The sequence below is a fragment of the Cyrtonyx montezumae genome, unplaced genomic scaffold, assembly GCF_038088225.1.
Source record: "Cyrtonyx montezumae isolate F1298 unplaced genomic scaffold, pur_monq_1.0 scaffold_64, whole genome shotgun sequence".
NCBI classification, from domain to species: Eukaryota; Metazoa; Chordata; class Aves; order Galliformes; family Odontophoridae; genus Cyrtonyx; species Cyrtonyx montezumae.
The window spans coordinates 685,786-710,656 of NW_027072072.1; the positions used below are offsets into that span (position 1 = coordinate 685,786).

General features: G+C 40.2%; 2 protein-coding genes across 3 annotated transcripts; one reads left to right on the top strand and one right to left on the bottom strand.

The window, feature by feature from the left end:
• Positions 1-1,037: 1,037 nt before the first annotated feature.
• Positions 1,038-21,398, bottom strand: POLR3G (RNA polymerase III subunit G). 2 transcript variants are annotated; one of them, XM_065750132.1, is made up of 8 exons: positions 21,349-21,398; positions 16,080-16,208; positions 13,408-13,537; positions 7,972-8,034; positions 7,174-7,224; positions 3,925-3,992; positions 2,934-3,059; positions 1,038-2,391 (listed from the first exon to the last, which is right to left on the bottom strand). In XM_065750132.1, the coding sequence occupies exons 2-8, from the start codon at positions 16,197-16,199 to the stop codon at positions 2,305-2,307; spliced, it is 645 nt and encodes a 214-aa protein (XP_065606204.1). In that variant the 5' UTR covers positions 16,200-16,208; positions 21,349-21,398; the 3' UTR covers positions 1,038-2,304. The 2 variants fall into 2 exon arrangements, with proteins under 2 accessions (XP_065606204.1, XP_065606202.1); XM_065750130.1 differs by having other exon boundaries at positions 3,925-3,995; positions 21,349-21,395.
• Positions 20,971-24,702, top strand: MBLAC2 (metallo-beta-lactamase domain containing 2). Its single transcript, XM_065750133.1, is given in 4 exon segments — positions 20,971-21,399; positions 21,401-21,626; positions 24,269-24,300; positions 24,302-24,702. Coding segments are annotated over 4 exon segments (1,038 nt in total). The 3' UTR covers positions 24,653-24,702.
• The last annotated feature ends 169 nt before the right edge of the window (positions 24,703-24,871 follow it).

A 24,871-nucleotide genomic window follows, 5' to 3' on the forward strand; every position in this document is an offset into this window, starting at 1 on the left:
GGCCAACAAGTATTTGTTGGCAGTAGCTGCATACGTCTAGCATACCATAACTGGTAGGTTAAAGTTTTGTCCTGTGCCTGCCTTATTTAAATTGGAACTTTTCTGTATGAAGTTCTCGTTGGAACATGTTAGTTCTGTGAAAACAGTATTAAGAAATAGGCAGGAAAAATTAGGTTTGTGTTCTAGTTTAACTCCAGAAAGAAGATAAGCACCACACAGCTACTTGCTTAGGCTACCTCCAACTCCAGTCCCAGCTAGATCTATCCAAGTCTGATGTTTGTTGAGACCCAGTGAACCGTCTACATTTTATCAACATTATGGTCTTGGAATAAATCCCAAACAATTAGAAATATCAGATTAGAAGAATGCTGTGAGCATTATGCCTCTGGAACAACACAACCTCATTCCATTTCAGAAGTACCTTAGCACAGGACTCATGCTGTTCTTAAGTTTTGGCCTTATCTACAGGTCCATCCTGAGACACTGTTTGCCTCTGCAGGACGGATGTGACCACAGTTCACCTTTTAAAGGTGATGAATGAAGAAGTCTTCTGTTCCAAAGAAGAGTCATCCGCTCAAGTGATCCACAGCAGTGGCCAAATTATAACACATGTAGTACTGCTTTTACTCTAGTGTTTACTCTCTCGTTCTTCCGACTTTGACAAAGGGACTTTATTTGTTTTCCTTGTGTGAGCTGCAGGAATTACCTCATTGTTTACCTTTCAACATCCTTTCCTTATTTCAACACCTTCAGTTGTGTGCCAGAAAGAAGTCAGATGTCAAAGAAACAACTGCTAGCAGGTATGTTGCCAAAAGAAAATGAACAGAATATATTTCCTATATAGTTCAGCAGAATGTTTATTGAACACTCCTTCGGAATACAATTAGTGTACCACTGAGTTGTGACACGTTGCTTTTAATTTCCTTTAGAACCGATAGGTAATTTATCACAATGCCATATCTTATTGCATAGAATACTCCACAGAATAATGCAGTATTACTTTCTAGTCAGAAGTGAGGTAAAGTACTGCTTGACAAAATGCCACACGTCCAGGGAAAACTGCTGGCAAAATTTGGTTTACTCTTACAACACTTTCTTTTCATTAGTCCTCCTAATAGAACTAGTTGCAGGGAACAGAACGTTCAAGTTACAACGAAACTGATAATGTAATAATCTGATAAATAGTAACACTGATAAATATTTTTTATAATCAGTGGATGAAGGGACACAGAGATTGCTCTGTCGTTGTGTTCCTCTAGTTCCTAAACTCAGAAATAAATTTTCTACGTTTTGGCTGTTGGATCTTAAATAAGTTTCTTAATGTCATAGTTTTGCTACTCTAAGCACTCATATTTTCCTAATTTTTCACAATCAAAATATTTTACCACATCCTTTTCTTCCATGTATGTCCATTTGTACTGATTTGCATTCCGTAAATGTTGTTTGTTTTGTAGGAAAGTAAGCAAATGCCTTGTTACATAGATATAATCTGCCATCTCACTTAGCAGCTCTGTGAGGTAGGAAAGTTAATATTGCCTTAACAGGGAGAGAAACTGAGGAGTAAAGCTTGTCCCTTCCAACTGCATGCCACTGGTGAAAACTAGAATTACATACTTTCTCCATCTTAATTACCCCTAATAAATACTTATGCAACAGACAATGTAAACATGTTAAATATTACTGTTCCTTTTAATATACTAAAGGTAAGAGTTCTGCTGACTAGAATAGTACCTCTTCATAATACTCATTACCTTGTTAGTCTGTACTCCTACAGTCTTTTTAAGTCAGTTCATATTAAAGTGCTTAGTGGTCAGTTATTTTCAGTCACATGAATTTGGAAGTTAACAAATTCCTTCAAAGAAGTCAGCTGCTAAATATGGGCAGCTTTCGTCCATAACGGCCATATTTTTGCTTCGCTCTAGTTATGAGGAATTTCACTTCCTTTCATGCTTTAACAGCTAAAGCATAGAACTTACTAGTGCAAATGCTTAGGCACAATTCAACAAAAATACTTTTTTTTTTTTCTGTGTAGAGGCCATATACTGGCACATAGCTTGCTCCATCAGCAGGCATTTCAGACAAGCTTAAAAAAGTCCTTGTCTGCAAAACATGGCAAATGAACAAAATAATGGGATACAGGATCCTATTTCACAGCATAAAACAATTTCAAAGATTTGATCCATGTTTTTGGAGAGTATGCTTAAATCCACAAGAGCTAAAGCATTACTCAGTGATACTCAGCCTACCTCCAGGATTCTGCTTCAAGTAATGTAAGGCTTAAACTGTACCACCTAGTAACAACAGCTAGTATGTTGCTTCGTCCATATTGTCATCACTGCCAGCACCAAAGTCATCTCCATCCTCAAAGTATGAAGAAATATAGTCATTTTCCTAAACAAAAACATAATGCAGACCGAAATACTTTTTTTATATACTACTATATAATTATATACTATTTAGTACTACTATATTTATATATATCTAATCACTATATTATCACTTCTGTGAAGGAGACAATTTATAGAAGAAACACGTTTTAAACTAATTGAGCACAAAAATTTTGAAATGTTAACACAAGTTAATTTCTTGTGAAATAAAAATGAAAAACTATTCTGGTATCTCTGGAAGAAGAGGCATCTTTTTAAAATGTAAAACATTGTGCCCTGTTGTGATGATGAAAATTAAGTTTTACGTATTGTTTGTGGCAGGACACATTCTTTATTTCAGAGCTGTTTGGGAGAAACAAGCCTGAAACAGTTGCCTAACTACAGCACTGTGACAGTGCCTTTCCCTATGGCTCCCCTCTAATTCAGAAAAGCCAGGAACATTTCTTTGTCTAACAGCCAATACACTGCTCCATGACTTGAGCTGACTAAATAAACAATGACTAAATATATAAATAAATAATAAATGAAATAAACTAAATAAAACACCTCTTCGTGTTCCTCTTCATCATATTCCTCTGGTTCTTCTGCTTCTTCATCATCTTCACCTTCTTTACCTTTTGTTCTCTCTTTCTCATCGTCAGATTTTTCTTCATCATCCTTGTTTTCCAGCTCCTGTCAGAATACACGTTAATTTACACTTGTAATCCAACATTATGGCAACAGTATGCCCTCCTCACAACGGGAGTGTTATGCTGCAGTTAACAGCAATACAAGTAGCTATACAATATTGTACAAATATTCTTTGTCAATATCTAAAGACAACACAATGTGAAATACTAGAACGTTGTAAGAACTTATTTTATTGAGTGTAAGTCATCAGGCTTCAAGTCTAAAAAAAGCATGTCTTGTGAAATAAGTTAAGATGATTAACTCCCTTTACCATCCAATCTTGGAGTAACTCACAGTAAAAAAGTCACATCGTATTTGATAAAGTGTAACCAAAAACTAAAGTATATGCACTGAACTGCTGATACATCATCAAGAGAAAAAATGTAAGGTGATTTCACCTTTCAGCTTTCCATTTCCACATGGAGCACAGTCAGCACCAAAATCATGGTCACTTCCCTCCTAAATTCTCCTTCTGTATGTTTCTTTGCTCTCAACTTTCCAATGGGTTTATTTCCATTGCCAGTGAAGAGCTGAAACAACTACCAATATAAAATTCCTGGAACCATTTCCTCCTTCAGTAAGGTCTATTTTTAACAACTAGACCACGTAACTATACCATGAAGAACAACTGAATGATGTGTTAAATAGAATACAAATAAATAAAAATAAAACCAGCTTCTCCATTGCTACACTTTATTCTTCTCCTCTCCCTTGTGATACCATACTGCAGATACCATACTTTTGTCAGACAAGGTAACAACACCAGGTCAGAAAGGCTGATGCAGTTATCCAAAAAAACTGTATCAGAGGATTTATTCTCCTTCAGTAATTTGTGTTGTACAATTCCATAAGATTAAACACATCTTACCTCAATTTTTTTTAACACATCCAAGTTACTTTTAGGCTCAGAATTCTTTGCCTTTTTTGTTTTTGCACCTGCTGAAATAAAGTTCATAACTATTACTTTGTCTTGTATATAAAATAACAGGAATCCTTTTATTTGTTTTTAAGAGCTTGCATCCTAAGAGCAGTGAAAATGCTATACTCTGTACTAAAATTACTTCAGCTCTGAGCTACATCAGTCACAGAGGAATAATGGTCTGATTTATCTAAGCAATCTCTACAGGGCCAGCTTGAAACTCATTTTATACAGATATTTGAGTGAAGGTTTGATCAAACTATAGCATTCTGCTTCACAAAATGTTTTTCTCTTACCCACAATAAATTAAAACATTAGGGAAACACACACACACAAATACATTACCTTTTATCATCTGAGGAGATAAAAACAATGATAGCAGGGCACTTCAGACAGACATTTTTTAAAAAATTGAAGAAAAAAGGCAGACAAGCAAAGAGTGTATGAACACCCCAGAGCCATGAGGTTACTGCAGTTAAATGGTCTTCAGACCAGAAAAGACTCTTAAGTGGACACAGTCTTTATGAAGTTACTCCCTACAATCGATCTTCATCCTACTTAAAATTACATGGTGGAGCAAAGGTTGAAATTAATACTCCATAACCTGGTACAAGCTGTCTGAATTACATCACTCCAAGCTTTGGAACACCTGTTGCAGTCCCAGGAGTACAGTTTGACAGAAACAAAGTGCTCTGGGCTTAGAAACATGAGAGCAAAGCTAGAGATGTCCTGCTTCCATGATATACCTGTCCTTCCATTCTCTTGCTGTACCATGCAGCACTGCATAGATATATACCTTAGGGTTGTACCTAACACGATGGCTCTTCTCAGCAGAGTAAAACTGCCTATGTAAAGTTCCATGCTGCTGTAGTTACACAGCTTCTGATGAACAGATAGCTACAAACATGCAACCCCTTTTTTTTTCCTTTTTTTTTTTTTTTAACACTATGGTACAGCATATGTTATGGGAAAGAAAATTAGTATGCACTGATGGAAGGAGGGGATAGCTTTTTTGGAGGAGACAGTAGCTGCTGTCTCCTCCAAAAAAGCTGCTAAGAAAATAATTGCATTTTGTCAAAAGCATCTGTCATAAATAACACTGTTCATTTCAGTATTTTGCCCAGGAAGAGTTTAAATGACAAAAGCACCACCTGAGGAAAGTCAAGCTGCATGTATGAACACATACATCAGAGCAAACATATCCAGAATGAAGGAGAGCTTTACAGAGAACAAGTGTGATACAAAATGATCATCTCTGCGCAAATACCTGCAGACTTTTAGAGACAATGTCTATGAACAGCTTGGTAGTAAAAAAAGATGTGCAAAAGCATTCACTAAATGGTAGGAATCTCTGGAACTTACTGTAACATTACAGACACAGGCCAGTCATTTGAACGTACAACCTTAATCAGAACCACTCTTTACATCCATGTTGCCCTGAGATGCAAGGGAATACAATCTATTTTATTTTAAACTGCTGTTCTAACACAGCTTCGGCTTACAAAAGTAAATCTGATTGCTGTCCACATACATGTACAGCTGACCTAGAGGAGCTGAAGCCAATCACCTTACTGTTTGCTGTGTTTTCTTTAATTTAGTTTGGGTTATTTCTTTGGAGGCACTGCTGATATTTCAGTTACTGTCGCCCACAGCCCAGCCTGAGTTTGGGAGATGTGAAAGGCTACCTATAGTTATGTCAGTAAAAGATGTGGCCAAGTGTTAAAATACTCAGTGAAGCCATAAAGGGGATCAAAATGAAGCCAGCCCTATATATATAACCGTATAGTAACCCCAGAACCACTCCTGCAATCTTTGATAACAGAATGGTAGGCAACCTGTCTGTGTATCAGCTGCAGATAAAATTCACTTCACTCCCTCACCTTTGTTCCACTCAATTGTAAAGTGTCACTTAACATGGCTGTCATCAAATCAAAAAGTAACATGACTTTTGTATCATCTCTATGTCACTAAGATTCTCCTCAAAAAAAAAAAAAAACAAACCAAACAACCATATGACTTTTGCTTTTAGGGAAGAAGTGTTGTGTTTTTTTTTTTTACCCAATCAAATCCAGGTCGTAGATGATCTTTGCCACTACAATTACATAAGAAAATACACTTTTAAGAGTAAATTGAGAAACATGCACAAAAGATGGTGGAAATAAAGAACACACTGGTCATTGATTCTCTGTGAAAATCAGAATGTCATATATCAAAGGAATATTGGATTGGCATTTACGATTTCATGGAATCCTGGGGAGCTTATTATTGCCTGTAGGCTTATAAAAGCCAGTGCAATTTCTTCCTTTTCAAAAAGAAAATGAGTATGTACTCACTTCTTCTTGAGGGATTTTGCAAGTAACTACTTCATTTTCAATTGAATCTTGCTGTCTACCTTTATTACCATGCTTCTCAATGACACTCTTAAAAGGAAAAAAAAGCTTCCAGCTGAGCACGTCTCCATGACTACTGCACATTCCCTTTCCTTTTTCTATTTTATCCTTGAACTGAAAAATGACATATGAAGGACTCAAACAAAGAGAACAAGAAAGTAAACAATTCTACGTAACAGACAGCTAGATACAGAAGGCCAAGTGTTGTTTCACATCAACAAAGCAACAGATTTCTATAGAGAACTTAAAATAATAGTCATGCATAATGGAAAACACTTTTAAAAATGAATACACTGCTGATGCTGTGCAATAGAAAGACTTCTTTTCCCTTAAAGACCAACCAATACCAGCTCCAACTGCTACTGAAGGATCTGGTTCACAATTCTGCAGAAGAAAGCTGAAAATAAACAAAAAAAAAAAAGTAAAACCAGAGAAATAGAAAATAACCTACATTAAATTACGCATAAAAGACCTAAAAAAAAAAAAAAACCCAAAACAACAACAAAAAAAAAAACAACACATGCCAACCAAATAATATGCAATATAACTGAGAAACCAAAAATCTGAAAGAAAATCTGAAGAGATGGATATTTGTTGATTAGGAAGGTGAAGTGCAAAACAAAGAGATTTTTGCATTTTTAGTCTTTTAATATTACGTACTAGCAGCTAGCAAATTATTGAAAGCCAGGCAAATAAGTAAATTATTCAGAAAATACTCTACCAGAAGTCCTACTTTTAGGTCTACCTAACCAGCTCTAGCCTGTCTTCTTACAAAATATGTTAAAATCTTTAAAAACACATAATCTACCTTTTATCATCTTTTTCCTTGGCTTCATCTCTCTTGGGAGTCTTCTCCAATCTGTACAGAAAATAGCTTTAATACTTATAAATGATGATTTACAGCAGTAATCCTCCTCCTCTCACTTAGCAGGACAGCATCCATTGCGCTTGATTCTATTACATGTAAGTCTAATTGTCATACAAAGTCATTATATGGTTTCTAAGTCTAATTATTTAAGCACACAACAATTTTGCTGAATTTTAGCTGTACTTTAGGTGAGGAAGTATAATGAGGACAAGCATTTCACTCACTTAATGAAAACTAGCATCTACCTCAGTCAAAGTTTAGCATTTCCAGCGTCCCAAATGCCTTCTAAATTACATAGTATCATCAAGTCTGCAGTTCTGATCTATTCAGATATATTTGTGAAAGTTTCATGTCATAAAATCCATCTACCAGCAACAGAGAAACCATGTTGGTGGAGTTTTTTAGTATCTAACTTTCACATTTTTTCCAGTTCAAAACTGGCATTTGCATGGAAAATACCAAAGAGGGAAAGCTATACAGATCAAGCTTGCACTTTCGCTAAGAATTCATTGTTTTGAATGAGAAAAAAATACAATCATATTTATTTATTCTTTTCTAGACAAAACAATACTTCTTGATCTGAAAACATGAAAAGGGCATAACCCTCAACTAGGAATACATGCCTTGGTAAGGATGCATGTACTGTTTTACTGCTTTAAAAATTATGAATCAAACATTTTGGAAAAACAGATTAACCAGGCTAACATCAACATAGCCTTCGGTATTCTCAGCTTTTACCTGGGGTCCAGGCTGCATGCTCTGTTTCACCATCCATGTACTTTTTACTGTACCTTTCAATTGCTGTAGAGAAAGACGCAAGGGAAGGGTTTTTTTTAATCCATTAGAAAAGGCAATCCACACAGTATTTTTGGTATTTTCCTGTAATTAAGCATACAGTATACCCTCTTTACCCCATATAGCAAGTGCAAGCACTTTCTTGCAACTTTCTCATACAACACTTAAAAACAATTTCATAATAGTTTTCATGATAATTCCCAGGACATACAATAAGTACTTGAAAAAACTGGATTTTATAACCCTGTGCCTCAAAGAAACAACTAAATAAAAAAGAAAAAAAAAAAGAAGAAATGGAAAGAACATAGCTTCCCATTTTGAAAGTATCTCCTTTCCACCAAGGGAAAGCCTTTCCTGTCCATCTAGTTGTTGAATATGGGCTGGGAGGACAGACAGTGAGGTGGACTGTTAATTGAATAGATGCACCACAAAGTGCTGCAAAGCCTAGCTTGCAGGCCCAGGGGCCAACACTGGGTCCAAGACCTGTCTAACACCTTCATTAATGATCTGGATGATGGCAGAGTGCATCCTCAGCAGCCTGCAGAAGGCAGAAGAGCGGTGGGAGCAGCAGATGGACCTGAGGGTTGCACTGCCATCCAGGGGAACCTAGTCTACAGCTTCCTCATAACACAGAGCAATGATAGCAATAAGACCCAAGGGAACTGCAGAATCACAGCATGGTTTCAGCTTGAAGGGACTTTAAAGATCTTCCAGTTCCAACATCCTGACACTGGCAGGAACATCTACCACTAGTCCACGTTGCCCAGAGCCTCATCCAGTCTGCCCTTGAATACTTTCAGGGGTGATCAATCCACAGCTTCTTTGGGCAACCTGTGCCAATGCTTCACACTTTCACAGGTCTCCCTGAAGCCTTCTCTTTTCCCAGCTAAACAAGCCCAACTCCCTCAGCATTTGTTCAGAGAAAAGCCCTCCAAGCATTATTGTGGCCTCTGAACTTGCTCCAACAGCTCCACATCTTCCCTGTGCTGGAGGCCCCAGGGTTGAATGCAGTAAATATCATGAAGCTGTGTTAAAGGAGAGTCAGACTGGGTATGAGGAAAAGGTTCCTTGCTAAGAAGGTGGTCAGGCACTGGAACAGGCTCCCCATGGTCAAGGCAAACTGCCAGAGTTCAATAAGCATTTGGACAGTGCTTTTAGATACAGGGTTTGAATTTGGGGTCACTCTGTAAGAAGCCAAGATGTGAATGCGCTGATCCCTACTGGTCCCTTCCAACTCAGAATACTGTTCTGTAACTGGACAAACTGGAGATGCTGGCAGGAATCTCATCAAGATCAACAAGGAGAAGTGCAAAGTCCTGCGCTTGAGGAACAACCTCAGGTGCCAGGACATGCTAGCAGCACTCGGCTGAAAGCAGCTCTGCAGGAAAGATCTGTGGTCCTGGTGTGCACCAAGTTGAGCACGAGGCAGGAACATGACTTGGCTGCTAAGGCCAATGGTATCCTGGACTACATCAGGCAAAGTGTTGACAGTAGGTCTACTGCACCTGGTATCTTTTGTCCAGTTCTTGGCTCCCCCAGTAAAACAGAGACCTGGAAATTCTGGAGTAAGTCCAACACAGGGTTACAAAAATACTGAAGTACCTATAGCACCTCTGCTTTGAAGAAAGACTGAAAGAGCTGCAGCTGCTCAGCCTGGAGAAAAAGAGGCTCAGGGCAATCTCATCCATGTTCAGAAACACCTGAAGGGAGGGTGTGAAGATGGATCCAGGCTCTTTTCAGTGGTGCCAGGACAAGAGGCAATGGGCACAATCTGGAACACAGGAAGTTCACTCTGACCATCAAGCAGCATTCCTGTGCCATTTTGGTGACAGAGCACTGGCACAGACTGCCCAGAAAGGCTATGGAGTCTCTTCCTTGTAGTTCTGCAGAAGCCTCTCAGACATGGACCTGCTCTGGGTGCTCCTGCTGGAGCAGAGACTGGGACAGATGGACCCAGAGAGTCATGCCAGTCTCAACCCTTCTGTCATTTTGTGATTGACAAAAATAAAATTAGTGGCATTTATTGTCACTAATATTGCTCTAATCCCAACAAGCATCCAGAATTCCTAGGACTCAAAGGCCTAGAAGCATCCAGAATTAGAAGGCCTCAGAAGGCGTCAGAAGTTATCTTTGACTGATCATCACCAAGTCCCAAGGCTTCAAGTACTTTTGCAATGGCAAACCTTTCCATTATAGCAAGAAAATGTTTCTAAAACAGAAGCAGTATGTTCTGGACCATTTTTCCTCAATCTAGACACAAGAAATAAATTGAGAAATGCAATGTAAAGAATACAGTAGTTATAGATTCATAGGTTCATAGATACATTAGGTTGGAAAGGACCTACAAGATCATCTAGTCCAACCATCCTCCTATCACCATCCCTACCCACTGAACTACCAAATCACTAAATCACTACTAAATACTACTAATATAGTGTAGGTATATGGATTCATACTGGAAAAAAATAATCTTGCACCATCTTCAATGAGAAAAGCATTTTTAACCAGTCTCATTTTTTCTTATCAAATTACCATGCCCAATAACAATATCCACAAAACAAAATTGTTGACTCTGGTTGTAGTAATACCTCATTGCTCAAACAGGGATTATTTTTTGTGGGTATTATACAAAAATTAAAAAACAGACTGGGATTTATACAGTAATAGACTTCTAACATAGTCAGCAGAGAAAGAAGTGTGGAAAAAGACAAGATCAGAAATTAAACTCAATTTTAAGCTTATTTGTGGTAAGGGCAGAAAATCTACTTAAAACTGAGCAACAAAAAGCTTGTATCTAAAATGACAGCGTTTGAAGAGGCACTTAGTCCACGTGGCCTTCACAGATGCTGTATGAATCATCAGCAACACGGGGCGAAAGAAACTAGCAGTTCTGATTTTAGCTCAAAGATCTTTACTGAAAAATTGATTGCAGATGCCATCAGTAAAAAAAACACACCTGACTGACTTGCCACTCACAGTTGATGAATTAATTCCAAACCACTGCCAAGGTGACAATCACTCAGTCTCTGCAGATACACCTGCAGGAAAAATATGATTCATAGCTTAGGAAGTAAAGAAAATAGAGAACTTGGAGAATACAACTACCAGTTGCTCAAAATAAGTTTGAAATGAATGATGAAAATCTGCATATGATATACTATTGCATCAAAATTGCCAGGTACTATTAGACATGTTTTTCCTTCACTACCTGAATAATGAAATATAGGCAGCTAGTCATAACTAATTAAACGTTTCCCTTCTCACTCTTCAAATGACCATTCGGCTCACAGATGTTGTGCTGGCAGTTTAAAGAATTCATTTGCACTTGCAGCAAAACCAATCTAAGAAATTTCTGCCAACAGTCCCCACTTCTGCTTTTCCTGTAGTTCTAACAGATGTTTAGATGAAATACAGGGAAGAAAAGGGTTGTAAACCACATTACTGAAAAGATCAGTTAAGAATAATTAGATTTAAGCAAGCTATTTAACCTGCAGACAACCACTGATGGAACCATACTGCTCCACTAAAACAGAGATATTTTTCTGCAGCTAAAGGTTCAATAGAGAGCTATGGCAAGACACCAACATATCCTCAGGGAGACACTGAGGAGAATTGAAGCGGCTCTGTTCTTGCTTAACATGCAACTGCCAATTTTTGTACAGAAACAAAGCTGGCAGTTCTATTAAAGCACATACTCAGCACTAATACTCAGGAAGAAGGGATGCAGGAACAAAGGTTAAAGGGTAAGAACAACCACATGAGGCAAAATTAGAAAACAGAAGTAACCTTCTCACATCACAGCTTGTTCCTTGGAAACTACTAAGACAGGCTTTCAGCAGTTTCCTTTTTAATGCCTCAAATGGAAATAGCATACTTCAAGCCCGACAAAGATCATGAGTACAGAAAGCCCCTGGTGAAATAAGAATCTAGAAAGACTGAAATTTGTTTACATGAGAAGCAAAAGAGATACACGTTAAAGGAGTACTTATTTCTTCTGCAATCGTAAAAGGATCTAGAAATGAAGATCAGATCTTCTGTTCTCCTTTCTCCATAACTAAGAGTTTGCCTGGCTGCATCTCCGGCTGCCTGAAACTATTCTATGCTCTCTGCAGGAATTCTGGGTCAGCAGAAGTCCCCAGAAAGCATCTGAAGTGGTACTGAAACACCACGGACATGTGGCTAAACATATGTTCAAATAAAAAAAAATATATTAAGGGGGTTCAGGGAGCACTGGATTGATACAAATCCTCAAGTTTTAGAGCTCATGTGAGTTCTCATTTGAAATCATCACATGATAGAAAGGGAAAATCATCTAATGTTTGGCTATTCTAGATTTCTTAAACAATAAAGCTTGCCAGAGACAGCCTATTGCACCAAGTGAGACTTGAGTTTGACACAAATAGCATTTCCTAACATGCTCTATTTCCTCTTTTCCTGTATTAGCACTTACTGCTTATAGCACTCAGAATCAGAACTTAGAAGGATAATAGAAAGAGACAGAAGTCACATGTGAAAAAAAAGCACTCCTTACAGCAATAAGCTCCCATGACTGCTAGATTTGAAAAACTGCAACTGGAAAGTAAACAGACTGTGACCTTCCTCCCCTGCTCTGTTTTCTGACCAGGAATCTTGGATTTTAAGAGGGTAATGATGTGTGAAAGGGTAGTAATAGCAGAGCATTTATTTTCATCAAACAATAATGAGGCTATTAATATTTAATTACATACAGGTAGAAGACATTCTCAAGTCAAATGCAGTAAAATCAAGTTTTGTCTTCAAATCCAGCTCTACTTCTGATGCAAACCTCAGTAAATCATTCACTATCACCTCGGCCTTTCTATTTCAAGTGACTTCTCAGTCTTCCCTGATCTTCACTGCACCTTACCAATCTTCCTCAATGGACTCAGGAAAAAAACTATGTTCTAGAAGAGCATGTTTTAGAATGTCCAGCTATTAACAAAAATATTTCTTGTTTTAAGTACGTCTACACAAATAAAATGGAAGCTGTACTTAAGTTCTAACATTTAAATGGATTTCTTTGCTACACTGCACAATTTTTATGGTATTTTTAACATGCAAAAATACCTATTATGGTTATCATACAATTGAAAGAATCGCAAATAACTGGTTTTAATGTTTCTTACTTTATATCAAACATAACACTGCTTTTTTAACACAGTGGTTGCTTTCAAGTTAGAGCACTTGCATGGGTGACCTGCAACTTCAGTAAATTTAAATGAGAAAATTCCTATCATATTACTCTGGCTGTTTCTCATTCTTCCTTATCAATACTAAGCACAACCTGAAAACATGCCTTTCACTACATTATTCTTCACAGAATAAATACCAAAGACAGAAATAAAAAGTACATAAACAAACCTTTATGATCTTCTTCTACTGCCAAAAAATATGGCATTTTGTTCATAGCTCTTCTAAACTCTTGTTTTAAGGCCAACATGTAATCTTCATCCTCTCCTGTTTTCAGAGGCACTGGTTTACTGTCTGAACTCTGTACAAATTATTTTTATTATTTGTAATATCTTTGATATTCATCAAATATGCAGGAACACTAAAAAAAACTACAATAAATACACAATCATGAAAGAATGCAACTTTACATTATACTGCATTGCAAGTATACGTTATACTCTATAATACTTAACTGTTTATATTTAAATTTACAGTTTTCATAACTTCATTGTGAAAATTCATCAAGCAATCAGGCAGAAAACAAATAATTGTGAAATTCATAGTCAAGTTCAGCTTAAAGTGTTCTTAAATAACAACATCACTTTTCCATGCCAACCTAACTTAACAGGAAACCACTGCTTTAGTCAAAGTAAAGCAGGCCTTAACTCTACTAAAACAGTATTGCAGCTCTCTGAATTGCTCTGGAAGAAATGCCTCCTATTTATTTCCATAGAAACTATGACAGATACAAAGATAGAGCAAATTCTCAGCTACATAACACTATTTTTCAACAATCAGCTCCATTAACTATGCGTTTTCACCAGTGGTGAACCAGAGCTTGTAAAAACCTGCACCAGCAGAGGTGACCCACTGTCACTGTCACCACTCACAGAATGCACCACCCAACACTTCACTGTGCTCATATCCACTGTTGGGTCTCCATAAGTGTTTAGCAAGTGTCCCTGAACACCAATGGCTGTCACTTATTGCCGTGGAGGTATTCAGTGATAGCTCTTTCCTCTAAAGAGGGATGACTTCCATGTCAGATGCCATTCTGTCAGGCTGTCCCGCTGCTTCCATCTGTTGCACAGCAATAAAATGTAATGGAATACTGGTGGGAAACTTCAACCTCTACTGTGATACTGCCAACATCCACATCTGATGGTGTGGGCCAACATCATAAAATAGGAGGCATTACTTTCAGAGCAGCCTTCATGCATCATGTATGATTACCCTGAATAACACAGTTTGATTAATATAGTTTCATAACTAGACTACACAAAGGCCCATACACATCACTTTTTTGGGTTAGGGTTAAATGAATTGTTATTTTTTTCTGTCCATTTTTGTTTGTTTGGACTATGAATCCTGCAACTGGAAAGATACATAAGAAAATGTTTTTGACTGCAAACTAAGGCTAATGACAGTATCAGTATAACTAGATATTATTTCTCTCACCTGACAGTGCACAGTCAATATCTGAGTGGTAGGCTGCAAACCACAAAGAATTATCAAAAATCACACAGATGGAGTTTACTGGTTCCAGCTTTGTTTGCTAGCTGGCCGACTTTTTAAATCTCTAATGATGCTGACAGTACGCTGATGCACCTTAACTGGTTTTCTCATTGCATTTACAGGAAATCAATCAGAACACAAAAAAAGCCCATAGGAGATATGTAAAGATGATCAACAATTCAGTTCTTAAAATAATTTCAGTGTAAGTCAGTCAACAGCTGTAAGATCATACTTTTGGTCACTGCCCAATCATTAAATGTAATTCATGCAATTTTCACCAGTTCTAGTTACACCACTGAGGAACTTCAACTTTAGAATGGAAAAAAGCACCTTTAACTTCCTGAATATACATGCTAGATGGGGATTACACATTAGATACAGGATTAATAGTTCCAATATAAGGCAAATCTATCACTCATTGTAACTGCACGATCTGTAGTTCACACATAATTCAGTATCCTACTGCTATCAAGCAGATAATAAACACACTAGAAACAGTTTATACAACTTAAAATCAAGGAAGTAATATAATTTAAATTATAACAGAAATGGTGGACAAAGACATTACTGTAACATCTGGTTCGGCAAATCAAAACCATGTGTGAATTAACTGCTCAGATAAGCATCAGAATAGCACCACTTACATGCCAAATGTACTAGTTTCATATAATGTATTGAGAAAAAAATCGTGCACCTTGATTAAAATCCTGATATAAAGAGGAAGTTCTCATATAAAACTGCAACACTGCAAGGCTACTTTTCAGCCTCTACACTGTCCAAGTTTGACTACATTGTAAAACTCAGCTTGGTAAGAAAATAAGTTAACTTTTTCTTTCCCTTTAATTTTCAGATACATTCCAAATACACCAAAAATATCCAGTCTCAATTTCCTTAATTACATAAAACATCTTTCTGATATTTTCAAATTATTTTTCACATTCTAGCTACTGAAGATAATAACTAAAATCCTTCTGTATATGCATCAACAAGAAATTTCTAAATCAGATACATTCATACCTTGAAACACTACAGTAACTTAATTCCAAGTAAGCTCAAAAATCCAGTGTTTCCATTACTGCAGCATCCAGAAAACCAAATTACAGTGAGGACTCTAATGAATGAACATGTCACAAGTTATCTAGGTTACTCTGGGATACAATTGCTAGCAAATGGATAGGAAGAGACTACAGTAACAGTAAAAACAGCAACAACTGATAATTCACATTAAGTACTTGAAAACTGACAAAGTTCTTAAGGTTGTTCTTACACTTCATTCTAATATCTAAATGAAAGAGAATGCACTTTACCTGAACACCAAGAGTGCTTAACAGAGATTCAATACTTACAGGAAATAGTGGTGGAGGCTTACACACCACGTCAGGTAGAACTGCACCTTTGGAGAAGCCAATGGCTTCAATGTTGAAGGTAAATGAAGCACGTCCTCTTCCTCTACCTGACCCAGCCATCTGAAGCCACTGAAAATATTCAAGATTTTTACAGGTTTAATTTTTTACATATATGAAATGCATTGCATATAAAATTAATGTGTAAAATCCAATGTTTAGAAAGCACTTAAGTAATTTTAGAAGCACTCTCGAACGTTATATAAATTTCAAACGTTTTTAATGCCCATCTTAGATGCTATAAATTATTAATAGATGCTTTAAATAAAATTATTCTCCCCATTTCCACTAGCTACTTCTGCAAGACAGAGATTAACACATAATATACATATTAATACTTGATTCTTATGAAGCTTAGTGTATATAGTGACTTGAGTTCAATCAAGGTAGAATCACAGAATCATTTAGGTTGGAATAGACCTTCTGTATGATCATCTCCAAGCACCTAACACTACCAAGGTAAAAAAGAAACCATATCCCTAAGTATCATTTCCAGATACCTCTTGAATACCTCCAGGGACAGTGGTGACTCTACCACAACCCTGGGAAGCGCTTTCCAATGCCTGACCAATCACTCCATGCAGAAATTTTTCCTGATATCCAATCTAAACATCTCCAGGGTAATTTGAGGCCTTTTCCTCAAGTTCTATATTACTTGCAACATGTGGAGGGGGGGCAGGGTGGGCAGTAGGGCTCAAGGACATGCCAGGGCCATAGCCACAGTCTTGCCCTGTACCATCAGGGAGCAGCAGACAGCTCAGCAGTGTGGCTGGGAGGGCACCCTGATGAAGTAATGAGCATTTCTTTCACCCTTGGTTGGGCCAGCAAATAACTACGTCACTCCCAGAGTGTCACATCTTTCAGCCACAGATCTGGCATGAGGTAACATCTCATTGCCCTCTACTTTTCCCAGTCCACTACACTGCAGACCGGTCATGGCTGCACCATCAAGTGTAGAGCTGACCCACCTTGTCTGGCCACTTTGCCCTGCCATGCTTCCATGAATTCTGCTTTAGGCACCTGATGGGACAGGAGAAGAGGAATTTCGAGTGCTCTCTATGCATGAAACCAATCAGAACTATCAACTTCCATGTGTGCAATTCAGATGACTTCTAATCATACTCTGTTGAGCCACTCACACAGTGGTGAGCTGGCAGCAGTGCAGGAAGAGCTCCCAACCTTCCAGATGCTGGTAATTCCTATGGGCCTGAGGCACCTCCACCTCCCGCTCCGCAACTGACTTGAGTTCTGAATGAGCTGTGAACCAGCACTCCTCCTGGAGTCCTCGAATCTGATGAATGGCAGCGCTATTCCAGAAGCACTGTACTGTCCTTCAGCCCATTCTGTCCTGGATGCGGAGGGAGCCACAGGAGATCTACATGGCCAAGAGATGGAGTTCAGTCACAGCAGAGGGTGCTACTGTCTTCACCACCTGCCTGCATGGTTTGGATGAGGTAACCCTCCCCCAGCAGCTGAAACTCAACCATGGGCAGGCACATGAGGACTTTCATGTGTCAGTTCATGAAGGTCACTGTGAGCACAGCAGCAGCCAATAGGCCCACAGGACTGGAATACTTACTGAACGCCAGCCTCATGTTCTGCCTGGGAGCCTTCAGCATCCCTGAAGGATCTCATCGCAACAAACTCCCATGTATATAGGGAGCCATTACTTGTGGAAGTCCTGAATATGCCCTGTCTCTACCTGTTGTACCCATAAAGCAGAAGCTGCTCATACAGAACTGCGGTAGGAGGCAGCAGGTCCCTATGACCTCTAAGCCTGCTGCCCAGCCCTGCTGCTCTCAGCCAGGACAGGGGCCACACACCCAGAGTACCCCCTTGACCACTAGAGGGGAGGGCCAGCAGTGCCGAAGACAAGTTTAGATTCGGCCAGCAGTGCCGAAGACAAGACATCTCCCCAGTCCTACAAGAGGCCATGCCAAGAATGGCACTAACAGGTCTCCAGCTGCTCAAGGATTAAAAATAACACTACAGCACAAAGTCCCACTCATTACACAGTTAACACTGTCCAGGTACAGATGCTGCTTTTCCCCTTTCACTGGTGCCAACTCCTGCCCTGCCATGCCCCAAATGCACTGGGGCAGGCACTTCTCAACAAAGGCCTTAGATACACTGACCTGAGTCCAACCACAGCATAAGAACTGTAGAGGAAAAGTAAAAAAATAAATATGAAAAGAAAAAGCTTCACAGATCCTGAACTTGACATGAACACATTCTGAATTTTCTAAACTGTCTCACAACTAGTCAGTGTGTTTATTGTGGCTTGTCTCTCCAATTTTGTTTGTTTGTTTGGTATGCAGTTTTCCTTTGCCTTGTAACCAGTCTTGGGTACTGAAAACACCAAAATCAGAAAGGTTTAACATAAAAGCATCAACGGACTTCTCTCTGCTCCACTACAGCATATTTGCACGCTAACAGTTGATAAAAGGAGGTTGTTCTAAATGAAAATATTTCACAGAATCATAGAGTCAGAGAATCAGTCAGGTTGGAAGGGACATCTATGACTAGGCATGTTCAACCTGTAGCTCAGCAAAGCTCACCCTGCAGCTGCTATCTGCCCTGCACCATCATGGCAGTAGCTCTGCACCACCAAGTGGCACAGCGTAGCCTTGTGAGCACATCCATTGCACACAACACCACACATTAGTGCGCAATCAGCACTGTCTGGGCTGAAACTGGGACATGGGGTTGGGTCAGGGCAATGCTGGTTAAAGCTGCAGCAAACAATTGTACATATTTAGATACACTGATAAACAGTCCTGTGAACAGTGAAAAATATGTAGCTTGTGACTTCTGTTTTGATAAAGGAATTTGGGAACAGATTTCAAGATTGCTGAAAGAATCACCAATCTTATATTTGTGACTCAGTTTTCAGTCAACATAAATACATTACCTGTATATTCAAATGGAGTATATGGAGTTGCAATCAGACATGTCTCTTTACCAGACTTGTATAAGTCCTATCTTAGCTGAGAGAAATACCCTTCACTTCACAACCCTACCTTATTTATGTCAGTGCTTTTTAGCAGTTATTTTGCATTCTGATATCTTATGTAGTATACAGCTTTCCTCCTCAGATTGTTGCTGGTGTTCTGTTTTTAGGCCCATCTCCCTTCTCTTTCCCCTTTTTCCTTTTTCCAGGGTGCAGGTCCATGGGTCCCGCACCCCATTAGTCATGGAACTGGCCTGTAAACCACTGAGAATGTACATTTGTGGACAGCTGTTTTCAAGGATGAAACACAATAAAATTTCATCCAGAAATCTCAGACATACACCTTTAGGTTTACTAAGAACTGCAATCACTGCCATCAAACCACTAATGCACCCGTTTCACAAAAACATGGTCAAATATCCCACTGGTTTTATGGTTTTGTTTCTCTCTTTTAACATTTTATATATATGTTTTGTTACCTACATACACGAACTATATTATACATTTTAGATGCAGCCCAAAAACACGTTTAAAATCTTTGAAAGAAGATTCCTCTTCTAAGCATCCCAGGCAAGCCAAAGCATTGGGCACCCATGCTAAGATCATCAAGCCTCATATTGCCAAGTGTACCACCAAACCATGTACCCAGGCACCATATCTACATGTCTTTTATTACCTCCAGGGATGGGGGCTCAACTACTTTGCTAGACAGCCCATTCCAATGCTTCACAAACATGTCAGTAAATGAGTTTTTTCTCATATCCACTCTAAAGCTCCCCTGGAGCAACTTGAGGCCATTTCCTCTATTTAACCAAGCATATAAAGGAAAAAAAATTAAGAAATATCCTGCAATTACATTAATTTACTGCAAAATAGCCATATATTTCTGTATGACAGTTAAAAAAAGAAAAAAAAAGAGCCTGCATTTGCCTGCATTTTCAGCTACATCTCACCTAATTCATGAGGAGAATAGGAAACAGTGACTTTTACAAATAACTTTAGTTTGCTCACAGAAATGTAGTTTGAATTTTGGATTGGTCCTCTGTGGAGCTAGAAGCTGGACCTGATGATCCAACAAAGGATCACTGTAGAGCAACAAAGCTTGTAAAGGGTCTGGAGCACAAGTCTTATGGGGAGTGGTGGAGGGAACTGGAGAAATCTGAGGGAGGCTCAAGGGAGACTTTAACTGCTCATTACAGTAACCCAAAAATAGGCTGGGGGGGGGTTGGCCGCTTTTCCAAGGTAACTGCTATAGGATGAGAGGGAATGGCTTTAAGTTGCATTAGGGGAGGTTGAGGCTGGATGTTTGGAAAAAATTATTCCCAAGAGTGGTGAGGTATTGGAACAGGCTGCCTACAGAGGTGCTGAAGTCACCATTCCTGGAGGTGTTCAAGAAGCATGTGGACATGACACTTTAGGACATGTTTAGTGAGAATGGTGGTAAAGGGTTTGGGTTGGATTAGATGACCTTTTCCAACCTTAATGTTTCTAAGATCCTTGCTGTACGCTTTTAACTTAGAATATCCTATGATTTTATGCCTCTAAGAGCAAACAACTCATGACAAAGCTGCCATAATAAAGACTTCAACTGCTGCGAAGGATGTTTGATAAGAACAGGGCTGCACGCGATTCCTTATGTACAGAGAGCTGCTGTCTCACTTGTTCTGCAAAAAAAAAAAAAAAAAAAAGGACGAGTCCCAAGGCTGAGTAAAGCACAGCTGAAGTCAGCGAAGCGGTATGAGTGCCACCAGGCATCCGCCCCGAGGCCAGAGGACGCCACGGCAGCTTCAGGTGACGAAAGACCTGAGCAGAACTCGTGCTGCATTAATTCTCTAAGACAGGAGCATCAAGCGGGAACTGAAATAGCGGCAGAGCAGATAAGGGATGGACACTTACATGCGGCAATTCCTGACGTCCCTCAGGAGGACCACGCGCCGCTCCGGAGCCCCTTCCCGCACCGCCCTCGGCACACTGCGGCCCCGCCCGCGGCCGCCGCTCCTCAGCCGCAGCCTCGCTCCGCCCGCGGCTGCCGCAGTGTGCCGGGCCTGGCTCCGCCCTCCCGTCCGGCCCGCTCCCCGCTCGGCCCTAGGCGTTGCGTCGGTGCTGGAGTGGTTCGCTCACAAGCCCTTGGGCGGCGGCACCTTCTGGATCCCTGAGCGCTTCTACGAGTCGGGCAACCGGGCCAACATCTGGCTGGTGCGCGGCTCGCAGCGCGACCTGGTGATCGACGCGGGGCTGGGGCTGTGCTGCCTGCCCGACTACCTGCGGGACGCCGGGCTGCTGGCGCCGTCGGACGGGGCCGGCCCGCGGCCGCTTGCTGGCCGTGGCCACCCACGTCCACTTCGACCACTCGGGCGGGCTGCGGCACTTCGAGGACGTGGCGGTGCACAGCGCCGAGGCGGCCGCGCTGCTCCGCGGCGACAACTACGAGGCCGTCACTTGGCTGTCGGACCGCGAGCTGGCGCGGCTGCTGCGGCCCGGTTTGAGAGCGCAGCACTTCTGCGTCCCGCCCGTGCGGCCCAGCCGGCTCCTGCAGGCGGGTAAGCGCCGCGGGCAGCGCGCCTTGTTTTCGCGCCCTTCCTCCTGGGGCGGCGGGGCCCTGCGTCAGGGACGGACGGGGCTGAGGGACGGGCTTTGCGCCGCAGCGCGGGGCTGGGGCGGGCTGCCCGGGGCGGCGGACGCGGCCCCGCTGCCGGAGTTGCAGGGGCGACTGGACACCGCTGTCAGACGCAGGATGCGGGTTTCGGGTGGACGCAAATGTGTGGAGATACCTTCTGCTCGCCCGGGTTGTGTGCCTGCCGATGGAGGGCTTGTTCCCTGCAGTAAGAGTTACACGGCAGTGCTGCCAGAAGAAAGGACCCGGCATCTTAATGCTGACTAACGGAGCCCAAGTGGGACTGGTTTACCTCAGGCTTCCAGCAGCGTGGCACGTGTCAGTCTGTCCTGCCAGCTGCTAACCCGTAGTATTTATAAACAGGTATAACTGTATGAAGAACACAGCCGTCTGTGTATTGGAAAGCGTATTGGTTTTATTTATCAGAATAATATAGTATTTATAGAAAAGGCGTTTTACAGATAAATGTACGTCTAATATATACATGCATGTATGCGTATGAATATATATGTGTACATATGTACAAAACCACAGCTCTTTCAGTTTTTCAGATCGGTTTTGTAGGTAACAATAACAAGGCTATTTTGACAAGCAGCTGTAGAATATGGTGGAGCGGGAGCTAAAGAATGTGCATACAACAGGCAAGTTAAATCAGCGTTTTGCAGATGACCAAGGTAGCAGCCTCTTCCTGGCTATACTGAACCATCCTCTAGCCGAGACAGGGGTGGTAGAACTGTAGGCTTCAGGGAAGACCTGCTGATGCACTTAGCTCAGCGGGTCAACAGAAGGTTAAGCTGTTTTTTCTTCTCTTCAAGAGGAAGGAATTAATTTAAAAAAATAAAGAAAATTGATTGTAAGAGATCAGACACACTCACTGCCGAAGTAACAGAAAAGTTTCTATCATAACATTCATTGAGACAAACCGTGTGGAAGTGGCATGTCATGGCAATGCATGAGCAATTGGCTGTGGACTGAATATATCTAGTAATGATCAAAATACAGAAGTTACATTCTGTTAGGGTCCAGAGCCACAGTTCTTACTTTTATGTTGCCTGTTCCATTTACTGGCATTATTTTTTTTGTGTGTTTATCTAATAATTATATATACATACATAATTTTACAAATAAATTGTATTGCGTTACAATTAAATATATTGTGTAGATATATATGTATAGAATTATGTATAATGTGCCACACATTTCTATTAGTTCTGGATTTCACATTCTGTTCCTTTGTGCTGTCTTTCTCAGGGCCTGGAGGAATTTAAAACCCATTGGGGAAATTTGCTCTGATAATTTAATTTCCACCGTTGTTTTATTCTCACAGTCATTTTCAGGATCAAGGATCATACAGATCCTTCCCAAAAGACTAGCGTGGTACTTTCCATTATCAAGGCTTCTCAGCACTTCCTTTCAAAGAGAGTTTGCCTAAAAATTTTCTTTGTAGTAGTTAGTTGCTAGCTTCCACTGCAAACACAGGGCCCAGTTTCTCTGTTAGGTGCAGCTTGGTGAAATGGTGTCTCTGCAGTGACTTCCAGACTGTATTCAAGTGCTTTGCAAATGGAGATGAGTGGATGGAGAGCAGAATCCCTTGCCTCAGCACTTGAAGTAGCCATCAGTGAATAGCTCCCAGCCCAGGCACATTACCTGGGAATACAGTGCTTCCTACTCAAGTCCCAGCACATGTGAGGTCCTGTCTTTCAAGGGAAAAATACTTACAGAGTTGCTGTGTATGGGGAAAATTTGAGGCATACCTGTCTGTGATGTAAGATAGATTTAATTAGATTTAACTTAGATTTTTAGCTTAGAAGGAGTTTGGTAGCTTTTTCTTGTTGACTTTGCAACTTGAAATGATTATTGCAGTTCCGAACACCATCTTCTTAGAATCTTATCAGTGTTGGCAGGTCCTCATTTCATGAAACTTGTGGTGTTGGATGTTACCTTGTTTAAAATGGTTTTGTATAGTTATTACACACATGCTTTCAATAAAGTTTCTTATTCCTTCCCTACACAGCCCTAAAGTTTACAGATTCACCACTTTTGAATTAGTGGGTTTTGTACTGTTGCAATTAAGCAAGATGATTTAAAAAAAAAAAAACTGGTTGGAGGCCAAGCCTGCTCCTCCTCCAGCAGTCTACGTTCTGCTGTTTTGCCCTTTAAAAATGACTGCAGTGGAGTTCTAGGTGAACTGAGGATAAATTTTAGTAAACTGAAAAGTTTTATTATAGACTTTCAAAAGAGACGTGGCTTAGATGATTTCTGTTTGTTTCCAGTTTTATTTTCTCCATCACATTCCTTATTGTTTAGTATAATAGGATGAAAACAGGCTCAGTTAATACAGGTTAAGCCCATGTTATTAATTACAATCACTGGAAAATACTATTTTGTCAAGTATATTTTTCAAATTCTTCTTTGGCATTCAGCAAGAGGAAAGGGCCCTGATCCTGCTCTAGTGCGTGTGTGGTGTGTATAAAACACTCAGCACACGGGTAGGCTGTACTTCTTTTGTGGTGCTTAATGTGCGTGATAAATACATACATTTCCCTGTCATGCATGTGTTTGTGGGAGATGTCATCAGCCTTGGAGACCGGCAGCTCACTTGTCATGCACATGCCTGGCCATTCCCAAGGAAGTATTTGCTTACACGACCAAGAACACAAGATTTTATTCAGTGGAGACGTGTACGATGGATCCATGATTGACTGGCTTCCCTACAGCAACGTAAGTGATTATGTTGTGAGCTGCCAGCGCCTGATGGAGCTGGTGGACAGAGGTCTTGTAGAGAAGGTACTTCCGGGGCATTTCAACATATTTGGAGCAGAAAGACTGTATCAATTAGCTTCCAACTACATCTCAAAAGCTGGAGTTTGTCACAAATTCTCAACTTGTGCCATGAGATCCATTGCCAGCATAGCACTTCATCTTACAAATTCCAGGGGTGCATCTTCCTAATTACACATTTGTGTGGTGTGTCTCCTACTGAGAAAACAAATGACTTGTGAAAATGCTGATACAAAATAAAGCAATATGTTCTATAAAAGAGCTGGCAAAACATGTATGAGCTATAAAAATTCTTCTGATTTTTGCTCACTCTATTACTCTTTTTGTTGGGGAAAAAAATAAGGCTACTAGCTTAGCCAAAGCTGCCATTTTTCTTCTATTTTTTCAGGG

Excerpts from the sequence above, each read along its gene's own strand:
- POLR3G (XM_065750130.1), bottom strand. The coding sequence starts at position 16,199 with ATGGCTGGGTCAGGTAGAGGAAGAGGACGTGCTTCATTTACCTTCAAC. Across the intron at positions 8,035-13,407 it reads AGTAGAAGAAGATCATAAAG|CAATTGAAAGGTACAGTAAA; the intron begins GTTTGTTTATGT and ends CTTTCTCTACAG. Across the intron at positions 3,996-7,173 it reads AAGGAAAAAGATGATAAAAG|CAGGTGCAAAAACAAAAAAG; the intron begins GTAGATTATGTG and ends ACTTTATTTCAG.